This window comes from Dermacentor albipictus, unplaced genomic scaffold (genome assembly GCF_038994185.2).
Source record: "Dermacentor albipictus isolate Rhodes 1998 colony unplaced genomic scaffold, USDA_Dalb.pri_finalv2 scaffold_30, whole genome shotgun sequence".
In the NCBI taxonomy this organism is placed as follows: domain Eukaryota; kingdom Metazoa; phylum Arthropoda; class Arachnida; order Ixodida; family Ixodidae; genus Dermacentor; species Dermacentor albipictus.
The window spans coordinates 3,225,464-3,247,781 of NW_027225584.1; the positions used below are offsets into that span (position 1 = coordinate 3,225,464).

At 46.7% G+C, this 22,318-nt stretch overlaps 1 protein-coding gene and 1 long non-coding RNA gene across 2 annotated transcripts; both read left to right on the top strand.

Annotated features, from left to right (window-relative positions):
- The first annotated feature begins 6,087 nt into the window (after window positions 1–6,087).
- On the top strand, window positions 6,088–13,498 carry LOC135918077 (E3 ubiquitin-protein ligase MARCHF11-like). The gene is made up of 3 exons (XM_065451738.1): window positions 6,088–6,753; window positions 6,904–7,032; window positions 13,352–13,498. The coding sequence occupies exons 1-3, from the start codon at window positions 6,088–6,090 to the stop codon at window positions 13,496–13,498; spliced, it is 942 nt and encodes a 313-aa protein (XP_065307810.1).
- A 4,032-nt stretch (window positions 13,499–17,530) lies between these two features.
- Window positions 17,531–19,976, top strand: LOC135918082 (uncharacterized). Its single transcript, XR_010569539.2, has 2 exons — window positions 17,531–17,621; window positions 18,164–19,976. It is a non-coding gene; the product is annotated as an uncharacterized lncRNA (long non-coding RNA).
- The last annotated feature ends 2,342 nt before the right edge of the window (window positions 19,977–22,318 follow it).

Genomic DNA, 22,318 nt, shown 5'->3' on the forward strand with positions numbered 1-22,318 from the left:
CTTGTCGACGGCCTCAGGAAAATAAAAATACTTTTTGAGCAGCATGTTCAGGGGGCCGTGCTATGGTTTTAACGTGTATCAGAAATCCTCCAAAATATGAACAGAGGCCGACAAAAATACGGGCATCTTTGGCCAGGCGAAATTGTTGATAATCCCAGGACTGCAATAACGTAAATATAAAGATAACTTGAAAATAAAAATATCATAATGTACGTTGGTAGGGAAGCCACATTTCGGGACGAATAACTTGTCTGTTGAAAGAGTTCAGCTGAAATCCGATGGTACCAAATAGGGCGAGAATGTCGGCTAGCGTCCTCATAGGGAGAAGCCCAGTATATCCTAAGGCCGACGCCAGCGTCAGGAAACTATCGGTTGACTACACATATAAGCGAGATGCTTACTGGTCAGTCTTAGAGGGTGAATCCTTACAGGGTGAGGAATGGGTCTGAAATTGGAGTCGTAAACCCCATCACTATAATTACAATGCACTCTACGGTGTCATTTTTCGATGGCTGATACCGATTTTCGCGCAATGAGAATCCGAACAAATTGTTTCATGCGCCGACTATCACCTACGTGGAATTGCCAACATTCCTTAATGATGTCCTCGACAGTCGCACAAGTCTTGAATGCAATTAAGTGTGAGGAGTTGTGCTCGAGGCTTTTGAGTATGTGAGCAGCCTTTTTGGCGTTCGATAACTGCTAGTCTACATTGCGGCTATCGTATAAAAGGAGAAGGGCAACATGGTAGACAATATGGTGATCAGACAAATCCTGCATGTGTAATCTTGCGCAATAATCTTAAATAGGAGCCATCTTTCACGCATGTGAATAACCGTCACAGGGCAGTACTTCGACAACTAAATGCAAGTAGTGTATATGTCATACCCAGGAGCGTAGCCAGCGGGAAGGGGCGGGGGCGGAGGCTGACGGGGCTTCAGCCCCCCGGAAATTTTTCGCGCTGTCTTGCGCTGCCGACCAAAACAAAAAATATTTCAGCGCAAGCATTGCAAACTCGGGCTAGATTTCGCATTAACGCCCATGCACCGGGCGTCACACGACGCGAGGAGCCCCATCGGAGCACAAAGTTTCAAGGGCGTTTCGATGGAGAGCGGGCTCGTCGCGGCATCTCGCGGATGCCGCGTGATCTACGGAACGCATGGATTTCAATTTCGAAACTTTATGGGTACAGAGGTCTCATGAACTTTTTATGGAAATGTTCATTTACGTTTCCAAAGTCGCGCTTTAGATTTTCAATTCCGGAATTTTGTGGGTTTAATATTGCTGCAAACATTTGGTGTCAAAGATACATTAACTGCAAGAGAGTACGCATTTGGGCTGGTTGGTTCATGATTACGAGCAATAAAAACAGCGCTAAACGACGGGACGAGTGAAAGGACACAGACAACTGCGCTCAGTTGTCACAGTTTCAGCCACAGACAGCGCAGTTGTCTGTGTCCTTTCACTCGTCCCGTCGTTTAGCGCTGTTTTTATTGCTCGTGATACATTAACTTTTCTTTGTTCGTACATCGGACCATACAACGGGACAAGCCAAATCAACACACTATTAGACAAATGGACAAAGTACGCAGCGAGGCCCGATGAGACGAAGCGTTGTGGTGGTTCATTTGTGCCGTCGTATCACAGAGAAGAATATCGACATCTTTTTTTCACCTGCGCCAAAGCATCCGTGTTAGACACTAAAGCCATCAAAGGTAACTGAGTTCTCATTTCTTTTTCTACTTTGTATTTTATTCGCGAGTACACACTGAGCCTGTTCAATTTTCTTGTTCTCGCTACCCGCGGGCTTCCAAAACCAGCGAGAGCGCATGCGTTTTTCTCGTGTTGCCCCGACCACCGCGCGGAGCACTTCGGCGCGTGTTCGTTTGTGTCACCGAGTGGATATTTGCCTCGCAGATTTTTAGACGCTTTCTGGCTAGTCGACGTGTAAAAGAAACAATGGTCGCTCGCAGCCATCGTTTGGGACTCGACCGATTGCAATGTGTTGTCTTGAGCGCAACCTCTTCGGGAAGTCTTGTCTCGCCGGTGTAGGGTACCGAGTGGTATACGTATGGTTCTCTGTGGGCCAAGCGTCTCACGTATTCTTCGATATTCCTTCGGTAGCCACATTAAGTGCCCATCCTAGCCCGTTGATATCGCAGCCTTAAAGAAAGGAAGAATAAAAACGTGGCTGCCTGTTTTAGAAGCCTCCCAAAAGCCCGGAATCAATCACCGCTGGGTTTGCCTCGTCGCGACTAAACTTTCTTAGGATGACAAATAATTTCGAGCCGACGAGCGGTCACTCTTTATCAAGAACACTGATAACGTTGGCGGAATATGCTTTGAGGTGACGTTGAATGCGAGGGGATAGCTTTTAATTTTATTTTTGCTTCGTTGACGTCATTACTACGTCACCGCGTGAAGCTTGAAAAGCTTATGGTCACTACGGCAAGTGGTTACACTCCCGCGAACTAAAACGCTGATGTCCAGAAAAGCTTGATACGACCAAGATATTAAAAAATACACAAGAAATATAGAGAGATTACAATGATGTATGCAATGAATGAAGCAACACATGTTAGTAAAAGTACAATTATTTAGAACTGAGGTTGAACAGCGCGAATAAAATAAGGACACGAGAAAACAAAATACCACGTATGTATAAACATATATTTGAGATATATTTAATTAAGGTCTTCGTACCCATGACCTTTGGTGGGAGTTGAACCCGGGACCTTTGCTGTTAATTAGGGCGAAGGTAATTAAGGTAGAATTTTATCTCACCCTTTGTGGGCGAATACAAGTAATGGGAAGTAACAATGCCTTCGAACGAAAATGTCCAGTAATATAATTAACGTTTCGTGAGCCCGCAGGCTTTCGCCTTCATACTCCTCTGCTTATACGCTAATGTCACTGTCAAGTTGTTCTTAGTGCAGTTTGAACTTCAAAATTTCGAACATTTGGTAAAAAAAAGAAACAAGGGAAAAAGGGTTCTTTTTCTGCCACTCAAAATTTCCGGAAATTTTTAATTTTTTTAAGTATTGTTATTTTTCTGGCTTTATAAAATTTTCGTTAAATTCTCAAAGAGAGTTGCGTTTGTGAAACAGTATCACATGTGACTTAATGAGTGCTTGCCCTTTTAAGATTATTTTGTTGAGCTGTTTTCCTGTTGAGATGCGAAACGACTGCTTATCTTGTATGGTTTTGTTTATATCCTTGGGCACGGACTATGTTTTTACGGCTATGCGTTCAATGGTAATCAAACTGGGTAAAGTTTGTTGAAAAATATGGAAGGACTTGCTTACAATGCTTCGTCACTCTTATCGGTGGAATGCTTCAGGTATCACTGGTACGCGCTGATCATGGTATTTTGATAGTATGGTGCATTCTTTAAAAAGTGCCTCACAGCCACATACACCGCAATGCAGCCACTGTCGTCTATCTCGTGCTTACTTTCGGACCACGTTTGAGTCTCCACGTTTCCTGCCATTCGCCCAGAGCCCCGTTCCTCCGACACGGAAACGACCCGTTAGGTTTTGCGCTGTAAAGTCATGCGCCAACCAGCTAAAATTCGTACGCTTGTGACAACAGGTAGTTGCCTTTCTATTCTAGGCGAGCAAAAAGAAAAAAAAACCCTTACCCTCGTAATCAGTTGCGTCACAGAAAGAGGAGGAGCCAATCTTTTCATGTCGACATTATATATTTGGGGTTTTACGTGCCAAAACCACTTTCTGATTATGAGGCACGCCGCAGTGGAGGACTCCGGATATTTTGACCACCTGGGGTTCTTTAACGTGCACCTAAATCTAAGCAGATGGGTGTTTTCGCATTTCGCCCCCATCGAAATGCGGCCGCCGTGGCCGGGATTCGATCCCGCGACCTCGTGCTCAGCAGCCCAACACCATAGCCACTGAGCAACCACGGCGGGTCATGTCGACACTGCCACCAACTAATGTGAAGTTAGTATAATGAGCGTCAAATTTTATTGTGCGTATCTGGGAATAGACGCATCTGCGGAAGTATACAAAAATTGAGTTGTATTGTAACGGGATTTTCTTCGAGTTTCTATATAAACGTGTACCATAAGCGCAACAGTTTAAAAGGGCAATGAGCCATTTTTTGTTAATTCTGGTTTTGTTAACTTGTTAGGAAAGGCTGTATCTGCCAGCGCGGACACAGCTTCACGTGCCGAAAAAAAAAACCGTAGTTACGCGTCTATCGTAGCCTATATACAAAACTTCCTAATAAATTTCCCTTTCTGGACTTGACATAGTCTGTTATTTCTTCTGAAGCCTCGACTGAGAGATCGAGCCAAAGCGATGTTTGCTTCGCTCAGGCCGATGATTGTGTGCGCATGCTTGTCATTTTCCCGAGGAGAAAAGACAACGCTTAGATACACAGGTTAAAAAAAAAGGTTCGGTCGATATGTTATAACGAGGGAAAATTGCCCGTTTAACCCCAGGTGGTCCAACGTAATCCGCAATCCGCCACTACGGCATGCCTCATAATCGTATCGTGCTTTTGGAACGCACATTAAAGCCCAGAATGTTTTTGATAACATTGATAATAGTAGCGAATCTGGCCAGTTTGTATCGGCTCGTTTTTGAAAAAGCGCGTAGAACGAGGAACAAGCTGTAAAGGAAGACACGTGTGATGTGCTGTGCTACACTAACACTTAAATGCTGTGCGAAGCTGCGTGGTAGCCCGTAAAGTATAATCTGTGCTTCGTTGTGCCGAATCTCGGGTTCGACGACACGAAGGGTGGTTGTTTTCATATCTCGAATTATACCACGGAATCCTTTAATGCAAGTAGGACATCTTCCACGAACAGTCTTGGCCTGATTTGCATCACTTGCTGAACGCAAGAGCAGCCCAGATGTTTCATATTTTAAATAATAATGCTCACTTGCTTAAATCACTCGCACTCTGCATCCAACATACATAATGTATGCAATTTTACGGATTACGCCATCATAACAAATAGCGCTTACTATAGTGATGGTAAAATTATCTAGCAACTCGATAAATATTTTAATACGCTGGTCAAAATCGCGTTCGTCTGAGGCGACATGACTGCGGGAAGCTGGGGAAGTAGTTCCTGCAAAACTAGGCGGCTAATAAGCGTTATGGAAATCACATGACCTGAAAAAGAGAGTGTAATGCGGGTAACGGAATGAAAGAAATAGCGTGTCGTAACATTTTGCTGGCGTTTTACTGGAAAATTACCGTTTTACATTGTTTCTTTAGTCTGTTTTACAGTAGCCTCGCCAGGTATGTACGTCGCGAGGCCTGATCTAGTCACTTTGCAGAGGGAAAATGACACTGAAGACGCGGCATAAGGACACGTATGTGTACGCCGTGAGCCAAAGTATACGGACCACATGGTCGCCGAAAAAACAGAAGTTCTTCGTAATTAACATGCATAAATGGACACTAACGGGTGCACTAGAAAATTCGTAATGCCAAGTTTGGACTACAACCTCACTTTTAAGTTGCATTCACAGACAGAGCAGAAAATTAGCTTTATCGCGTAATCCATGGTCGGTATACTTTTGCTCCCGGGTGTACGTAGTACAGTCATCTTCCTAATTTTATTGAGTAAATATACTACAGTAGCTTTAGACGTTTACACTTCTCGAACACCGGCATTAATGTCAGAGAGCTAAAGCGACGAAGGTGCTCACCTCAACCCTCGCGCCCTCTCTTTGCACCCGCAGTATTGAGAGCAAAACTGCAAACCATGTAGATTAGATGCGCTTATGCACACAATCACGTTCCTTTTTCGCAAACGATAAACGTTGTAGTTCACAGCCTCGTGGGTTCCCTTGGATGAAGGTAGCGCAAGGTAGCGCTCTAATGATTTGTACAATAAAGAAAATCTTTTGAGGGGAATGATATACACAGAAAGTGATAACGCTATTAGCCAATAGCCAAAGGGGAGGAGAAGGTTGCGTTATATCAGCGTTACCTCACTATAAGGTTCCCGAGAGGAGGCGCTGCACGAACGTTTTCGTCGGTGCTGGCACGATCAGTGCGATCCCCTACATAAGTTCAGGGACTTGCTTGCACGAGCAGAAGCACGACGTTATGCCGAACGACTGGGACAAGGTTCTTACCGAAGACGCGCCGGCACCGTCACCAGCTGCCGCCGCTCCATCTGGGACAGGTGCCCACAGTCCGCGACTGCGCAAACTTGCCGTCCGAATACCGCGCAGCCATGCACGTCCAAGAAGGAGCTTCCACGAAGGCGCTAGCAAGGCTCCGATACTCGACGAAGAGCAGAAGTGCCAATTTTCGTGGTCGTCGTCCTCTCCTTCGCCGTCCCCAAAGCCCCGCGGTGCCAGTCGGGAACTGCCCTCCGACATCGAGCCTTCGCCATCGTGCACGTCCAAGGGTAACCTTTTCTTTGTAGATTCCAGCCCCGAACGGGAAGAAAAGAGCGAGAATAAAGTTATCGTGCCACCTACGTACGTTCTTCTGGCCTCTTCTCCAAGCTCGAGTATAACAAGCGACTTCGAAAGTGACCCGAAGTGGACTGGCAGTCGTGCACAGACACCCGCCGGCTGTCTCAACCTAACGGCGAGTAGCGGACCCATGTGCCGCATTTGCCACGAGGGAGACCAACAGGACTCGCTCGTGTCGCTGTGCAGGTGCTCGGGCACCATGGGCCTCCTGCACATCACCTGCCTAGAGCGCTGGCTGAATGCCCGAAACATAGATCATTGCGAACTTTGCGACCACCGCTTTCCAACCGTGGGCCATGCCACTTGTGTGCGCTAGTTCTTCCACTGGGCGCTGCTCGGCGATTCGCAGCGGGCGGTCCTGCGAGACTTGTTCTGGTTCGCGCTCCTGACGCCGGTGGCCGCACTTTGCTGTTTCTTGTGCCCTCACACCGCCTCTAAGCAAGTGCTCGAAGGTCGCACCATTGAGGCCGCCGGCCTGGTCACTGTGGCCGGCCTCTTTGTCACGGCCTACATGGCCTGGTTCTTCCACAAGGTTCGCTTCCACTACCGAGCTTTCGCGGCATGGCAGGTAAGGAATCCGAGGCGCAGGATCCTGGCACCGCCTTTAGCCAGAGCAACAGCTGCAGGCGGGGAAGATTTAACGACAGGCGTTCAATCGGGGGTCGTGCGAGAGCTGGTGGACGTCGTCGTCGGAAGCGTCAACGAGACCGGGCGCCGGTGCACGGCACAGGGTCGACGCGGCGACCAACGAGTGGCTTTGGAACCTTCGCCGAACGTTTTGGCGGAAAACCCGCCTGCTGCGCTGCAGCAGCCAGCCTACGCACACGACCCATTTACAGATTCCGCGTTTTGGTAGATGTTTCTGGTAGTTTTGGTAAACGCTTTTACTCGTCTTATGGTCTAGGCGAAAGGATGCGTTAAGTATTCCTTGTAATTTGAACATTTTTTACCGGACTGTCAGCGCTGTGCAACTTCGCCTGTTTTAACTTTTTACTCGATGCGTTTCTGCAAATAAAACCTTGCTCGTATTTTAAATCAGCTTGTCTTGATATCGACTAGTTTTTCGTGTCTTTCTCAGTGCCAGAAATGATTTCCAGTCGGCAGCATTAACTCATGTCGTGGTGGTGTATTTTTCTTTGACGTTGTGAAACTAAGCCCGAGGGCGCAGGATCGGATTCCGGCCGCGATGGCCGCATTTTGATTTGGACGAAGTGCAAAAACGTCCCTGTACCGCGAAGTGGGCGCATGTTAAAAAACCCAGTGCGGTAAAACTAATCGGGCTCCCCCACTGGCGTGCCTTCTAATATTGTCGTTTTGGCACGTCAAACCCCAGATTTTTTTTTTACAGCAGTTAGAGCTTTACATTGCCTTATTACCTTATTTGCAGTATTTCGGAGTATCCACGGTGTTACAGGATTTCGCTAATCCATAGCAAAGTAGAAAGCTTTTAGAGTATTTTCGCATGACAATACGGACGCAATTCTCACCATGCTGGTATACCGCAACAGGGCGGCCACGTTGACGTCGTTGCGCCCTATCGCACGTACTTTGGTTTACATTCTGGTGAAATCCGTCCTTCACTGCATTGTCGATATTATCGTTTTGTTGCTCGGCGCCTGACTTCTGCATACGGTTGTAACGTAAGATTGCGGCCATGGTGACCTAATGCAAACCATATATCTGATGTCGTCCGTGCCTTGTGGGATTGCTACGTGGTTCCAATGGCATGAGAGAAAGAGGGGATGCGGTTCAAACATTGCAAATTGTATAAAAATTCTGAGGCAATAATAAAAAAAAATGCGCACTTGGTCGAACATAGCCTTAATTGATGACCCACTCCAGGCGTCCTTGAAGATTTAATTAGCTCGTCAAAGTATCGACAAGAATCCTCACACGGCAGCTGAAGACGGAAACATCGTCTGATAAAGACCTAAACCCTATAAAGAAATGACGCTTGTAATTGACCTTGTAGCGCGAGCGGGGACTGTTTCTGCCAGGTTGTCCATGGAATATTTGTCTGTTTCCTTGTTATAGAGCTATTTACGTACGAAAAGAACGTCCTAGGCGACGGAATAGAAAATAAGCAGATGCTCAGAGATCTTGTCAACGTTTTCAGCAAAAAAAAGCTCCCAATACTGCTGAGGGCCTGCCAATTGTATTGCCTGAGATGGCTACTAAGTTCCTTGTCTGATATTAAGGCTGATGGGAAAAAGTAGATTCGGCGAACAATGCCATAAAGGTCGAACTGACATCCCTCAGGGCATCTATAAGCTTTTAAGTGAGTTTTGATGAACTAATGCACTAAATAAAATCCGAGCTGAATGGTGCAAGAAGTCGCAGCCTCGAGTGCCAGAAAGAGAACGCGAAGACAAAGAAGTAGGTGACACTAGAAAACTGCTGACGGACTTGCACTCGAGACGGAACAACATTGAATTGAAAGGTATACCCCTGTTGTTGAAAACCTATAGAAAGCAGTAGAAACGATTGCCAGCTGTTTACGCGTGTGGTTTTCCTGTCAGGAATTTGACCTTTGAGAACAGAGTACCGACACAGGTCAACAATGCTCGAAATGTCGCGTTAAAATTTCGCTCGCAGCCCGTGCGTGATAAGGTACTAAAATCGGCAAAAGTGAACAGGCTTAACGCAACAATGCTTGGTTTCCAAACAAATGCACGCGCGTTCGTGAACGAACACTGGTGCCTTGAGGATACGGTTTTGCTAAGCAGGGCCCTACAGAGGCGGAAAAAAAAGAAAGAAAAGCTGGAGATTCGTCGGGCTGTCAGAAGGAAAAGTCTTGTCAAGAAAATCGGAGAACTCGAAGGTCATTCACATACCGTTTGAGGATGGCTTCACGAGGCTAGTGTAGGTATACCTGGGACCTCAAGTCCGCCTATTTAGTGAAATATAATATTGGTGTCCTGAGCTCCGTCTTACCATATTACCGTTCGTTGCGTACGTCAAGGTATCCCTGTTGTTTAAATTGAAGTCGAAGTCGTACCGGTATATAAAACGGCAATCGCTCTGATCTTTCAAGTTACGAACCTATACCTGTTTTGAGTATTATCAATATTATTTTTGAAATAAAACATTTCAAACCGAGACTGCCGACAGCGTGGAACGGCACGAACTAAGCAAGGAAGATACACCGACAAGCGTTGTGAAAAGCTTAACCATATCGGCCCGCGCTGTACCAGACCTATTTCCGTCCACCAGTATAAGGAAATCATAGACATACCTATATGCTTTTTTTATTCGTGTGCAGTGCAAGGACCACTTTTTGGCATGTGAGGCAGCAGTTATCTGCGCTTGTCCGTTCTTCTCCGTTGTGCAGTTCATGTCGTTTCGTGTTAAGTTTCAGTATGGAATACTAACGTGTCCAACGTACCGTTCATCTTAAAGTTATTGCAAAACGTGTACGCAACTTCCTTGAAGAACGCCACGCAATTTGCCCAGACCAACCTGGATTCGGGGGACATCACTCCACGGCAACAGCTGTGCTAAGTTTTGCAGAAAAGATTACCACAGCATTTTCAAATAACCTGCTTGCCGCTGTAGTTCTCCTTGACCTAAAGAAAGCTTTCGATACAGAAGATTTATTTATTAATTTATTAAGAATACTGCAGGCCTTAGAAGGACCAGGAAGGAGGGGAAAGGTACATGCAAAAAAAGAAAACGCAATGGATAGACGAAGGACTAAAAAAAAAGAAAGCTCCGGAAAAATGTTTTATTAGAATGTGAAGACGTCCAGCCAGCGGTCGATTTAAACACCACTGGCCTCCTTGAAGCCCTTGGGTTCAGCGGGAGCAGTGGTAAAGTAAACCTGTCCGCAATAGGTATTAGTACGAGGCGATTGGAGGAGTGGTGGAATAAAAGTAGGGAAACGACAAAAGACGGAGACGTACAAAGACACAGTTCGCTATATGGGATCAGAAAATTTGGGTGTGGTAGTTCATAGTGTTTTTTTTTCGTTTTTAATTGTTTAACCTAGGTAGGACATTATAGGCAGTATATTAGCAAGAGCTTGGTGGCGCAACCCACCACCCTCTTGCAGAGGGGACGCTAATAACGTCCATCCATCCACCGTCCATTAAGCAAGACAACAAAAAATCTCAAATGGAGCTGGAGTGTTTATACCTGTTTAAAAGGCGCGCCACTCTCGCCGACAAGGAACATCGGCAGCCGCGTCGGCAGCGGTCGTCGACGTCTCACGAGAAATTGATTTCTGGGATCGCCAGCCGTTTGTGCGCAGGCGCGAGTAAAAGCGGGGGCGAGATAGAAAATTGGGGGCTTTGGTGTTTAAATATATGACTCTGCCTAGGAACTACGGAGTAGGTTTCTTAGCGTGTGTTGTATACGTTTGTCCCCTAGACATCCCAGCATCGCGGAGCGCGGTCGAGATTGTTTTCGCTGCGCCACCGGCTGCCCGCGCGGTGAGGCAGTGGGCACAGTCGCCCCATTTGGTGATCACTGTGCCTGAAGGGACAAGGTTCTCACTAGTGTTGTATAAGTCGCGGGTCGCCTTTTTCGTCGCGACAACAGATCGTATTTTTTTACACGCACTGCTCCATGAAGGTGCATTAACCGGCAAACGGAGGCCTCAGGAGAGCACCGGAGGTTATCATAAAGCAGGCGACGCAGGATCTGCAGGGCACCCAAGGGGTAGCAGTGGGATCAAAGCTGGAAGCAGGGCGGCCCGTGGATTGGGACCGCGGAGGCCGAAGCGTGCCAGCGGGTGTTCGCATAAAAAATTCCCTTATACAGCCCTGGCACGCGCAGGACTCCGCGAGCCCCAACCCACGGATCAGTCTGGGTTCTAGCTTTGGTGTACCCGTTGCCACTTTGGTGCCCTGGAGGTGTTGCCAACAATGCGAAATAGTGACACGGTGTTACGATGAGTAAAAACACACGATTAAATAAATATAATTACGTCCATAATAGTTCTGCGGAAACCCGCAAGGTGGAGAGAAGTAATTAATAAAGGGGATGATCGAAAGACCCTGCCTAATCGAAACGGAGGATGGATCCCTAATTTGCTATGGTTGTCTCGAGAGGTTGGCGGTCTGGCGGGCGCCCCGCAGGGATTTCGGACCCCTCTGTGTGTGTGCGTGACTAAGGGAAGAACGCTTTCCGCAAACTGTGCGACTCTAGAGGGAGAACCCTTTCCGGAACCAAACAGGACTCACGGGTTGCCCCGAGCTGAGGCAAGCACGTGCAGCGTCGCCTATAAGAAAGGGAGCAGCCGCAAAGCACCGACGGGACACAGTACCCCAATGGGCATTGAAACTCCCTCGGACGTCCGGATAAGATCCCGACGTCCAAGTCCTACAGCAGTCGTCCTGGGGACATCCAGTGGATATCATTATCGGACTAACTTTAACATCCACTTCTTATCCTCCTGCGGACATCCTTAGGTCATTCGTGCTGGACATTTCGCCAATATCCTGAGCATGACTTTGTTCGGATTTGAGTGACGAACTGCTCCCTTGCTGAGCATTTCTGCGCTTGCAAATACCAACGTAGAACCGACCTCGAGTTCGTTCAAGCTATAGCCACAGCTAACTTTGTTCAATAGAGGCATCAACGTTTGTCGGCGAAATATATCAACGAGTCTTCAAACATGCGGCATAAAATAAACCACATTCGATCTAATTCTACCCGCCCATGGGATTTCCTTCTTCTGGTGGAGAGCATACAGGTACCCACGGAGGCAGGTTAGTGGACTGGTTCTAATTATAACGAACAGCGTGATCGTAAAAGGTACGTGCATGCACATGTGACCGCCTCATTTTGCAGAGCCACAGAATGATTTCTGTGCTTACAGTGCTCACGCGTTATCACGCATATCCTTTGTGAGCCATCACGCTCGCCAGGCATCGATGTGACCAGAGATCAACTGCGCCATTGTATAGTTAGAATAGCAGCTTGGGCTTGTTGGTTTTCCATCCTGCTAGTAACAGCGCAAAATATAGACAAGGGACGAGACAAGAAGACACCACAAGCGCTGACTTTCAACAACGTTTATTCCGAAAGAAACACGGCTTTTTATAAACATTGCCCTCATGTGTCGCAGTCACGTGATCGCACATCATGTGAAACAAGCACTTTTTTCTTTTATGCACTCAAGATAGCGGTTGCACGTGCAAAAGCTCAAGTTCTTTTTTTGTCAGTAACAAGGACGGCGTGCTAACGCATTGATCACGAAGTCTGGTAATCTCGGCTGCCTCAATTATCTCCCGGACCAGCTGGTCATTGTGTTTCTTCAGCACTTTACAGCGTCTAAATTCTGCGGCGCAATCTTTTGAGGGGCAATCCCTGATATGTATGCCTAGATTCCTGTTAGCCTGCTCGACGCTAAGTTTATGTTCCTTCAGTCTCTCATTTGTGCATCTAGAAGTTTGCCCTATATACCTTTTTCCACATTTCAGAGGTATTGAATACACAACGGCTTCTGCGCACTCCACAAAACGATTCTGGTGATTAGTCGTGCACCCTTCCTGCTTTATCGGCTCTTCAGCATTGACGCGTCGGCAGAGGCTTTTTAGTTTTTTCGGGGCAGTAAGCACTACATTGACTCCAGCTTTTCGCCCAATCTTTTTCAGGCGGTGAGATAGGTTGTGCACGTATGGCAGGGCCACGGTCCGTCGTTTTTCTTTTGGCTTCTCGCTACCTGGCTCGCCATGGGCACGCTCGAGTTTTAGGTTCTTGCTCATTTTTTCCGCAACGGACACAAGAAGGTGCGACGGGTAACCAGCCCTAGTAAGCCGGTCAACCTGCCGACGAAAACTTTGTTCCATTGCGTGGATGCACGATTTTTTGAGCGCATTTGTTAGACAAAGGTTTGCAATTGCTCTCTTCACTAGTTTTGAATGCGCTGATTCGAATGGCAGTGGCGCCTTGTCGCCTCTGGGTTCATAGGCCCAGCAGACCTTCCCTTTGGAGAGCTCGAGCCGGAGATCAAGGAATCTCAAGGACCCTTGCTTGGGGACCTCGTGGGTAACAGCAAGCGGCTGAAGCGCATGACTAAAGCATGTTAGTGCCTCCGAAACTGCGTCATCTGAATTCGTGCCAGAGCCATCACATAGAACCAAGTAATCGTCAACATACCGAAAGACTCCCCGGACGTTGGTTCTGGTTAGGGCGTTCTGAAGTAATCTATCTTTCTGGGCAAGAAACAAATCGCTAAGTACTGGCGCAATACATGACCCTATACAGACGCCGCGTTTCTGGAGGTACACATTCCCTTCCCACGTAACATAAGTGGATTTCAAGTATACAGAAAGGAGTTCCAGGAACCCACCGGTTGAAACCCCGGAGGCGTTCTGAAAAGCGACAGCACCGTGTGCATCTATACATTCTTCCACGCACTCCAAAATTTCATGTTGGGGGATCGAATAATATAAATCTTTAACATCTACAGAGCATGCTGCAAAGTCAGTGCTAGAATTGTCTTTTAAAAACCTTATTACAGCGTCTGAGGATTTCACCTGGTAAGGATCGTCAACAGTTAGTAGCTTTAGTTTTTCTTGCAAAAACAGGGCAATCGTTTTCTGCCAAGTGCCCTTCTCAGATACTATAACCCGCAGGGGCCACTCAGGTTTATGCGTTTTTACAGTGAAAAACATGTCAAGGGATGATTTTTTGCTAGTTTCGATGTTACGCACAAGGCGGTCGAGTTTGAGATTTCCGCATAGCTTCTTTGCAGCTGACTTTGCTTTTCGCAGAACAGACTTTTCATGACTGTTAAAAACAGAACTTATGGCCTCTAACGCCTTATATTGGTAGACGTCTTTCGGCATCACAGCGAAGCCCCCCTCCTTGTCAGAAGTAAGCAACGAGAGGGAATGTTCTTTCAAATACGTCACCACTTGTCGCACAGGTAGGCGGTTCGTGCCCATTTTGCAACGGGCAACCACGTCGACTCCGTCGGACAGGCACCTGGCACTTTCAGACTCTGGCCCTGCGCGTGCAACTCGTCGCACCATTGCCAGTAGTTCCGGTGTAGAAGTCCTCGGCTCGACGGCAAATTTAGGTCCAAATTTGTCAACGCTGTCTGCCGAGCGAGAACCATGTCGTTCTGCGCACGTATGAAGATTCTTCCGCCGGAAGTAATTGCCCTCTTTGGAGGACATGCACCCTCTGATAGCCACGGGCGAAGATGCCTGAAGATTCTAAAATCTGAATGGTACCGCCAGGCCCGTCTGTACAGGGACTGTTTACGCCTACGTCTCTCCAGCTGCACCCGGCAATGGCGGGATACGTTGCGCGTCATCGACAGGTCTACCGAGGCTCTGTGGAACGTCATCCTGGCGAAGCTGCGCACCGACACTACCCTGAAACGAAGAGCAGCAGAAACACGGACGCCTGGAAGCAGTGTCCATACCAGCGGAGTCGAGGCTCTGCCTCACTCGATCCTGGAGGTTCTACGTCATGGACCTAAATTTGCCGTCGAGCCGAGGACTTCTACACCGGAACTACTGGCAATGGTGCGACGAGTTGCGCGCGCAGGGCCAGAGTCTGAAAGTGCCAGGTGCCTGTCCGACGGAGTCGACGTGGTTGCCCGTTGCAAAATGGGCACGAACCGCCTACCTGTGCGACAAGTGGTGACGTATTTGAAAGAACATTCCCTCTCGTTGCTTACTTCTGACAAGGAGGGGGGCTTCGCTGTGATGCCGAAAGACGTCTACCAATATAAGGCGTTAGAGGCCATAAGTTCTGTTTTTAACAGTCATGAAAAGTCTGTTCTGCGAAAAGCAAAGTCAGCTGCAAAGAAGCTATGCGGAAATCTCAAACTCGACCGCCTTGTGCGTAACATCGAAACTAGCAAAAAATCATCCCTTGACATGTTTTTCACTGTAAAAACGCATAAACCTGAGTGGCCCCTGCGGGTTATAGTATCTGAGAAGGGCACTTGGCAGAAAACGATTGCCCTGTTTTTGCAAGAAAAACTAAAGCTACTAACTGTTGACGATCCTTACCAGGTGAAATCCTCAGACGCTGTAATAAGGTTTTTAAAAGACAATTCTAGCACTGACTTTGCAGCATGCTCTGTAGATGTTAAAGATTTATATTATTCGATCCCCCAACATGAAATTTTGGAGTGCGTGGAAGAATGTATAGATGCACACGGTGCTGTCGCTTTTCAGAACGCCTCCGGGGTTTCAACCGGTGGGTTCCTGGAACTCCTTTCTGTATACTTGAAATCCACTTATGTTACGTGGGAAGGGAATGTGTACCTCCAGAAACGCGGCGTCTGTATAGGGTCATGTATTGCGCCAGTACTTAGCGATTTGTTTCTTGCCCAGAAAGATAGATTACTTCAGAACGCCCTAACCAGAACCAACGTCCGGGGAGTCTTTCGGTATGTTGACGATTACTTGGTTCTATGTGATGGCTCTGGCACGAATTCAGATGACGCAGTTTCGGAGGCACTAACATGCTTTAGTCATGCGCTTCAGCCGCTTGCTGTTACCCACGAGGTCCCCAAGCAAGGGTCCTTGAGATTCCTTGATCTCCGGCTCGAGCTCTCCAAAGGGAAGGTCTGCTGGGCCTATGAACCCAGAGGCGACAAGGCGCCACTGCCATTCGAATCAGCGCATTCAAAACTATAGTGAAGAGAGCAATTGCAAACCTTTGTCTAACAAATGCGCTGAAAAAATCGTGCATCCACGCAATGGAACAAAGTTTTCGTCGGCAGGTTGACCGGCTTACTAGGGCTGGTTACCCGTCGCACCTTCTTGTGTCCGTTGCGGAAAAAATGAGCAAGAACCTAAAACTCGAGCGTGCCCATGGCGAGCCAGGTAGCGAGAAGCCAAAAGAAAAAACGACGGACCGTGGCCCTGCCATACGTGCACAACCTATCTCACCGCCTGAAAAAGATTGGGCGAAAAGCTGGAGTCAATGTAGTGCTTACTGCCCCGAAAAAACTAAAAAGCCTCTGCCGACGCGTCAATGCTGAAGAGCCGATAAAGCAGGAAGGGTGCACGACTAATCACCAGAATCGTTTTGTGGAGTGCGCAGAAGCCGTTCAATACCTCTGAAATGTGGAAAAAGGTATATAGGGCAAACTTCTAGATGCACAAATGAGAGACTGAAGGAACATAAACTTAGCGTCGAGCAGGCTAACAGGAATCTAGGCATACATATCAGGGATTGCCCCTCAAAAGATTGCGCCGCAGAATTTAGACGCTGTAAAGTGCTGAAGAAACACAATGACCAGCTGGTCCGGGAGATAATTGAGGCAGCCGAGATTACCAGACTTCGTGATCAATGCGTTAGCACGCCGTCCTTGTTACTGACAAAAAAAGAACTTGAGCTTTTGCACGTGCAACCGCTATCTTGAGTGCATAAAAGAAAAAAGTGCTTGTTTCACATGATGTGCGATCACGTGACTGCGACACATGAGGGCAATGTTTATAAAAAGCCGTGTTTCTTTCGGAATAAACGTTGTTGAAAGTCAGCGCTTGTGGTGTCTTCTTGTCTCGTCCCTTGTCTATATTTTGCGCTGTTACTAGCAGGATTGTATAGTTGACGTCCATTCACGACGCTTTTCAAATAATAATAAACAGCAGCCACACATTTGGAAACTTCATAAATATTTCGATCTTCTCTAAAGATGCAGAAAACGTGCCGCAAGCATACCCAATACTACCAATGCAATCTTTTCTGAAGCTTCGCATACCCTGCATTTTTTTTTTTTGCGGGAGGCTATTTCTTTTTATCGCGCGGGTTCTTTCCGGCAATATTTTTGGAAGTGTGCATCAGCAGAATTTCACTGGTGGCATTAACCCTTTCGTGTTTACATTGATGTTGTGACAGTTAACAACACAATAATTTCCAGTCATTCGAAGAGGCGCCGTCGGAAACAAGAGACGTTTCGCGCGCAGCGCGAGCTAAGCGCGGGCGCGACCTTGACGGGAAGCAGCGAAAACGTACACCTGTGGGAGGTGAAATAATTCCGCCGGGAGAGAAGCGAGCACCATGCGAGTGCTGGCCTCTAGGATGAAACTTGGCCTGCGAAAAAGGCGCGAAGGCGAGCGTTTCGCGCGTTTATTGTGAGTGCGGAGGCACCATTTTCAGTTGTCACTACGGCTGCGCAAGGTGGTCAAGACTGTTGTTTCTTTCTCCTGAGCTCCTGGCCGGGTTGGCCCCGCAGTAAAGGTAAGATGAAGCGTGCCTGGACTTTATACTGTACCATGTCTTGTCGGTGTGGTCTACAGGCCACATATGCGCAGTAGTTCGCGTGAGCGCCTTTCTTTTAGTCGCATATATGCAAGGAGGTGCTGCTCTACGCGATTGCTTGCGGTCGCATATGTTGCTGGGAGCTGCTATTCACTATTAATACGGTGTAGTGCGCGTAAAGTATGCAGAAAGCTCGCAAGAGATTTGCTGAAGAGAAAGCGGCACGGGAGACGAAAAAATCCCTTCAACTTGTCCATTCTGCGTGCACCAGGCAGGAGTGTTCTTCGACCGAGCAGCCGAGCGCCAATACCACTGAACCACTGCTGCGGGCTAGAATACTTGTGACTTTAAAATTCCTTTTCTGGTGTATTGGCTGGAGTAGTGCCTTCATAGACTGCAGTTGATCATTTGATATTGTAACATTATTTGTGCACAATTTTGTGCTTAAATTCATTGTTTTCACAGTTTTCTTCTCCATTGAATGACTGATTTACAATGCTGATATTTATGTCACTTTTCAGATTCTGAGTGACAAAAGGGTGTGAAATAGAAGGCATCAAGGCATCAGTGGGCATTTTGTCTTCACTGAGTACTTCAATGAGTGAAGGGCAGCCAGTCCACTGCAGTCTTTCTTTCTCGCAAGTCATGGCTGCATGCTTCTGAACGGCCTTTTTTGTGTGTATCGATCTTAATAGATTTTCTGTTGACATGTCTCCTTTCTTGTAGTCCTCTCACTATATTTCTATTATTTTGTAATCGATTCCATTGCAGTATTTTTGTCAGTCTTATGCGGCTACTTCCGTTGCAGTTTGTGTTACCACTAAAGAAAGCTGAACTAGCTGGTAAATGTTCACACTTTTGCATACAGCACAACATGCATAAATGCACAGTACCACTTGTTTGTACTTCCTGTTGTCCATTGTCATGTTACGTGGTATTGTAGGAACCATGCTAAAGTGTAAGCTTACTACTATCTCAATTCAAGTGATGGCTAAGTTCTAGTGTGTTGCAAGGTGATGCTACGAAACAGTTTGATTACATTTTATTATGCCTCTTTTGTGTTACGATGTGGCCGTGAGTCGGAAAGGCTGCACTATATTGAGCAGTACTGCATGAGGACTCCAGTTTCAGTATATATCAACCGTTCCGTTCATTGCTATTTACTTCTTTTCCTCAGGAAGAGGTGGCAGGGCTACTAGCATGTAGCAAGTCAAAGCTACACATATTTCACATTTAACCATTCTGTGTCACTTCCAGATTTATGTTTATTTGTTACAAACAATAATTTCCTTGATAGTTATTTCACTGTGAAGTATTTATCATTTATGCTGGTCTTTGCTGGCGGCAAAAAGTCTGCTCTCTTCTAGTCGTTTTACTTTTATGCGTAGGGTTGTATTTGTTTTCTTGCTGTCAGCCCAGAGTTTTTATCTAGTACATAGCGAGAATCGCTGTTTCAGTTCTTATTTGCATTTTGTTTTACTGTGACTTACTTTTTCGAGAAGAAACAGTATTTTATTTGTAGTGCATTGCAAGTTTGTCACATTGCCGCTACTGTTTGCATAGTTTTGTTCATATGCATGTGTAAACCAAGGAGGGATCATTTGCCGTTTCCAAGGTATTGCTAGAATATGAAAAAAAAAGGCGCAGTCCATATAATTTATGTCTCAGCTGTGTGATATTTTAGGTGTGAGGATTGCTAGTACCTTTATGTTCCTTGTATACTCATTACTGAATGTAGTGAAACGCGATAGCGTACTGATCGCCAACTTTTTTTTCGGGGATAGGAGCCTCACCTCAAGACTCATTCACGCTAATGAAACAGTGAATGCCTGCGCTCTGTTGCTGTCTCGTATACCATGTGGCATTCTGAGCTTTTTTCTCATGCTCCCTGATGTCAAGGTGAAGAATAATCGTACTATAGTGAAAGAAGTGTACCATGCTTTTGAAGTACCCTGAGTGCTACACCTGGCCCTGCCCACCTCAATTGATGTTTCTAAAGATATACTACCGATAGTGGTGCTTAGTAAACACTCTTATATTATGTGATCACATCTCACTCTTGTAGCCCTTGGGGGCTGGAAATTTTAATGTACTGCTGTAAAAGCTGTCACCTGCAGACTTTGTCTTAGTTTGTGCTAATAAGTTGTTGGCTTTTATTATAATGCAGGACTGTCACAAATTCTTTCTCTGAATGTTACAGGTTTGCAGTATATCAATTGTCTCGTGACCAGTTCTGTGTTTGAGTACTTGTAACACTTGCATCACTATACCGGCTCTCCATGTATTAAATCGAGTTTTTGTAATGGAAATGAATAAAAATTTCTGTGAAAGTGATTGTCCATTTTATGTAAACTTAGCTTGCTTTGGAATCTTTGTTCCATGGGTGCAAGTTGTATTTTCATTGGTGCATGTCAGTATACTGCATCATCTTTGCAGCACAGATTCTACACAAAGCCAATGTTTACGCTAACTGTGCTATTCAGCCCATTTAAATAAAAATGAACATCCTGCAGACATCCCTTAATGGTCCACAGTTCGTCGTACGGATGTCTGACGGACGTTTAGCAATGAAAACCTAAACAAATTCTTGCGTCCGAGGAACATCCGTATATCCGTTCTAGACATCCACGGGACACCCCTCGGACTGCCAATTAGTATGCGCCTGCTAGTCCTGTGGATGTCCGCCGTACGCCCTTAGGCGATCTGCGGACGTCCTATGGATGACCAAGATATCCAGAAGTGGTAGTCCAGTAGACGTCCAGAGGAGTTCGAATGCCCATTGGGACATGTCACGTGACGCTGACGTGAGTGAAATCCCGCCTACGATTTAAGCGGGGCTATTTAAGCGGCCGCGCAATGTATTTTTCATTTATTCATTCACCAACCATGCAATAAATAGTGCAAATTTCGAACTAGAAACATCTCGCCCTTGCCTGGACGCCATGGGATACCGGACGCCTGCAGCCTGCCGACAACGCCACGCTACACCGTAGTAAGGCCAGTCGAGGCACAGAACACCTACGTCGATGTTCGAGTAACATGCGTCGCTAAAAGGCGTAAACCGAAGTGATTTGAATCGTGCAGCCACCTGGTGGCGCAGGGCTAACACCGACAAAAATAGGTAATATTGCAGTGACCACGTGTATTTTACTTTGCTTCGGGTGAAGATTGTTGGCAGCAACACGATTACGCCAGTGCCGAATATTTACACCAGCATCGAAGCAGAATGCATTTGGTTACTACAATATTACCTGTTTCACGGCCGGTCTCGAGGGGAAGCGCGCGCTCCCCTAGAGACCGGCCGTGCCTGTTTTTCTCTGTTTGAGCTTTGCGCCACCAGGTGGCTGCACCATGCAGGTCGCTGAAGAACAAACGCTGAAGAAATGAAACATTCGTAGTCAGCGTCACCGCTAGGTATTACCTATCGAATCAAAGAGCACAGAGAGCTTTGTTTACATCGATTACCACAGTGCGTGGGATCCGCACAATTTTCTATACTGTGAAGTTATACGCTTAACGATCCCGCTCATTTTAATGGGATAGTTATATTCGAAGTGGGAAAAAAGAAGCTGTCGGGTCCCCGGCACATTTGATTTTAACGGCTTCAGTCGAATAGACGCTGCGTGATTGAAGACTTCCGTGGAAATTTAGTCGTCAAAATTGGCTACAATCGATGGTGAATTCAGGAAGTTGATGAACGGCAAGAAGACAAAAGCTTGTCGACGGCCTCAGGAAAATAAAGCTACTTTTTGAGCAGCATGTTCAGGGGGCCGTGCTATGGTTTCAACGTGTATCAGAAATCCTCCAAAATATGAACAGAGGCCGACAAAAATACGGGCATCTTTGGACAGGCGAAATCGTTGAAAATCCCAGGACTGCAATAACGTAAATATAAAGATAACTTAAAGATAAAAATACCATAATGTACGTTGGTAGGGAAGCCACATTTCGGGACGAATAACTTGTCTGTTGAAAGAGTTCAGCTGAAATCCGATGGTACCAAATAGGGCGAGAATGTCGGCTAGCGTCCTCATAGGGAGAAGCCCAGTATATCCTAAGGCCGACGCCAGCGTCAGGAAACTATCGGTTGACTACACATATAAGCGAGATGCTTACTGGTCACTCTTAGAGGGTGAATCCTTACAGGGTAAGGAATGGGTCTGAAATTGGAGACGTGCACCACATCACATTAATTACAATGCACTCTACGGTGTCATTTTTCGATGGCTGATACCGATTTTCGCGCAATGAGAATCCGAACAAATTGTTGCATGCGCCGACTGTCACCTTCGTTGAATTGCCAACATTCCTTAATGATGTCCTCGACAGTCGCACAAGTCTTGAATGCAATTAAGTGTGAGGAGTTGTGCTCGAGGCTTTTGAGTATGTGAGCAGCCTTTTTGGCGTTCGATAACTGCTAGTCTACATTGCGGCTATCATATAAAAGGAGAAGGGCAACATGGTAGACAATATGGTGATCAGACAAATCCTGCATGTGTAATCTTGCGCAATAACCTTAAATAGGAGCCATCTTTCACGGATGTGAATAACCGTCACAGGGCAGTACTTCGACAACTAAATGCAAGTACTGTATATGTCATACCCAGGGGCGTAGCCAGGGGGGGGGGGGGCGGAGGCTGACGGGGCTTCAGCCCCCCGGAAATTTTTCGCGCTGT

Excerpts from the sequence above, each read along its gene's own strand:
- LOC135918077 (XM_065451738.1), top strand. The coding sequence starts at position 6,088 with ATGCCGAACGACTGGGACAAGGTTCTTACCGAAGACGCGCCGGCACCG. Across the intron at positions 6,754-6,903 it reads GCGACCACCGCTTTCCAACC|CAAGTGCTCGAAGGTCGCAC; the intron begins GTGGGCCATGCC and ends ACCGCCTCTAAG. Across the intron at positions 7,033-13,351 it reads GAGCTTTCGCGGCATGGCAG|TGGCGCCTTGTCGCCTCTGG; the intron begins GTAAGGAATCCG and ends TTCGAATGGCAG.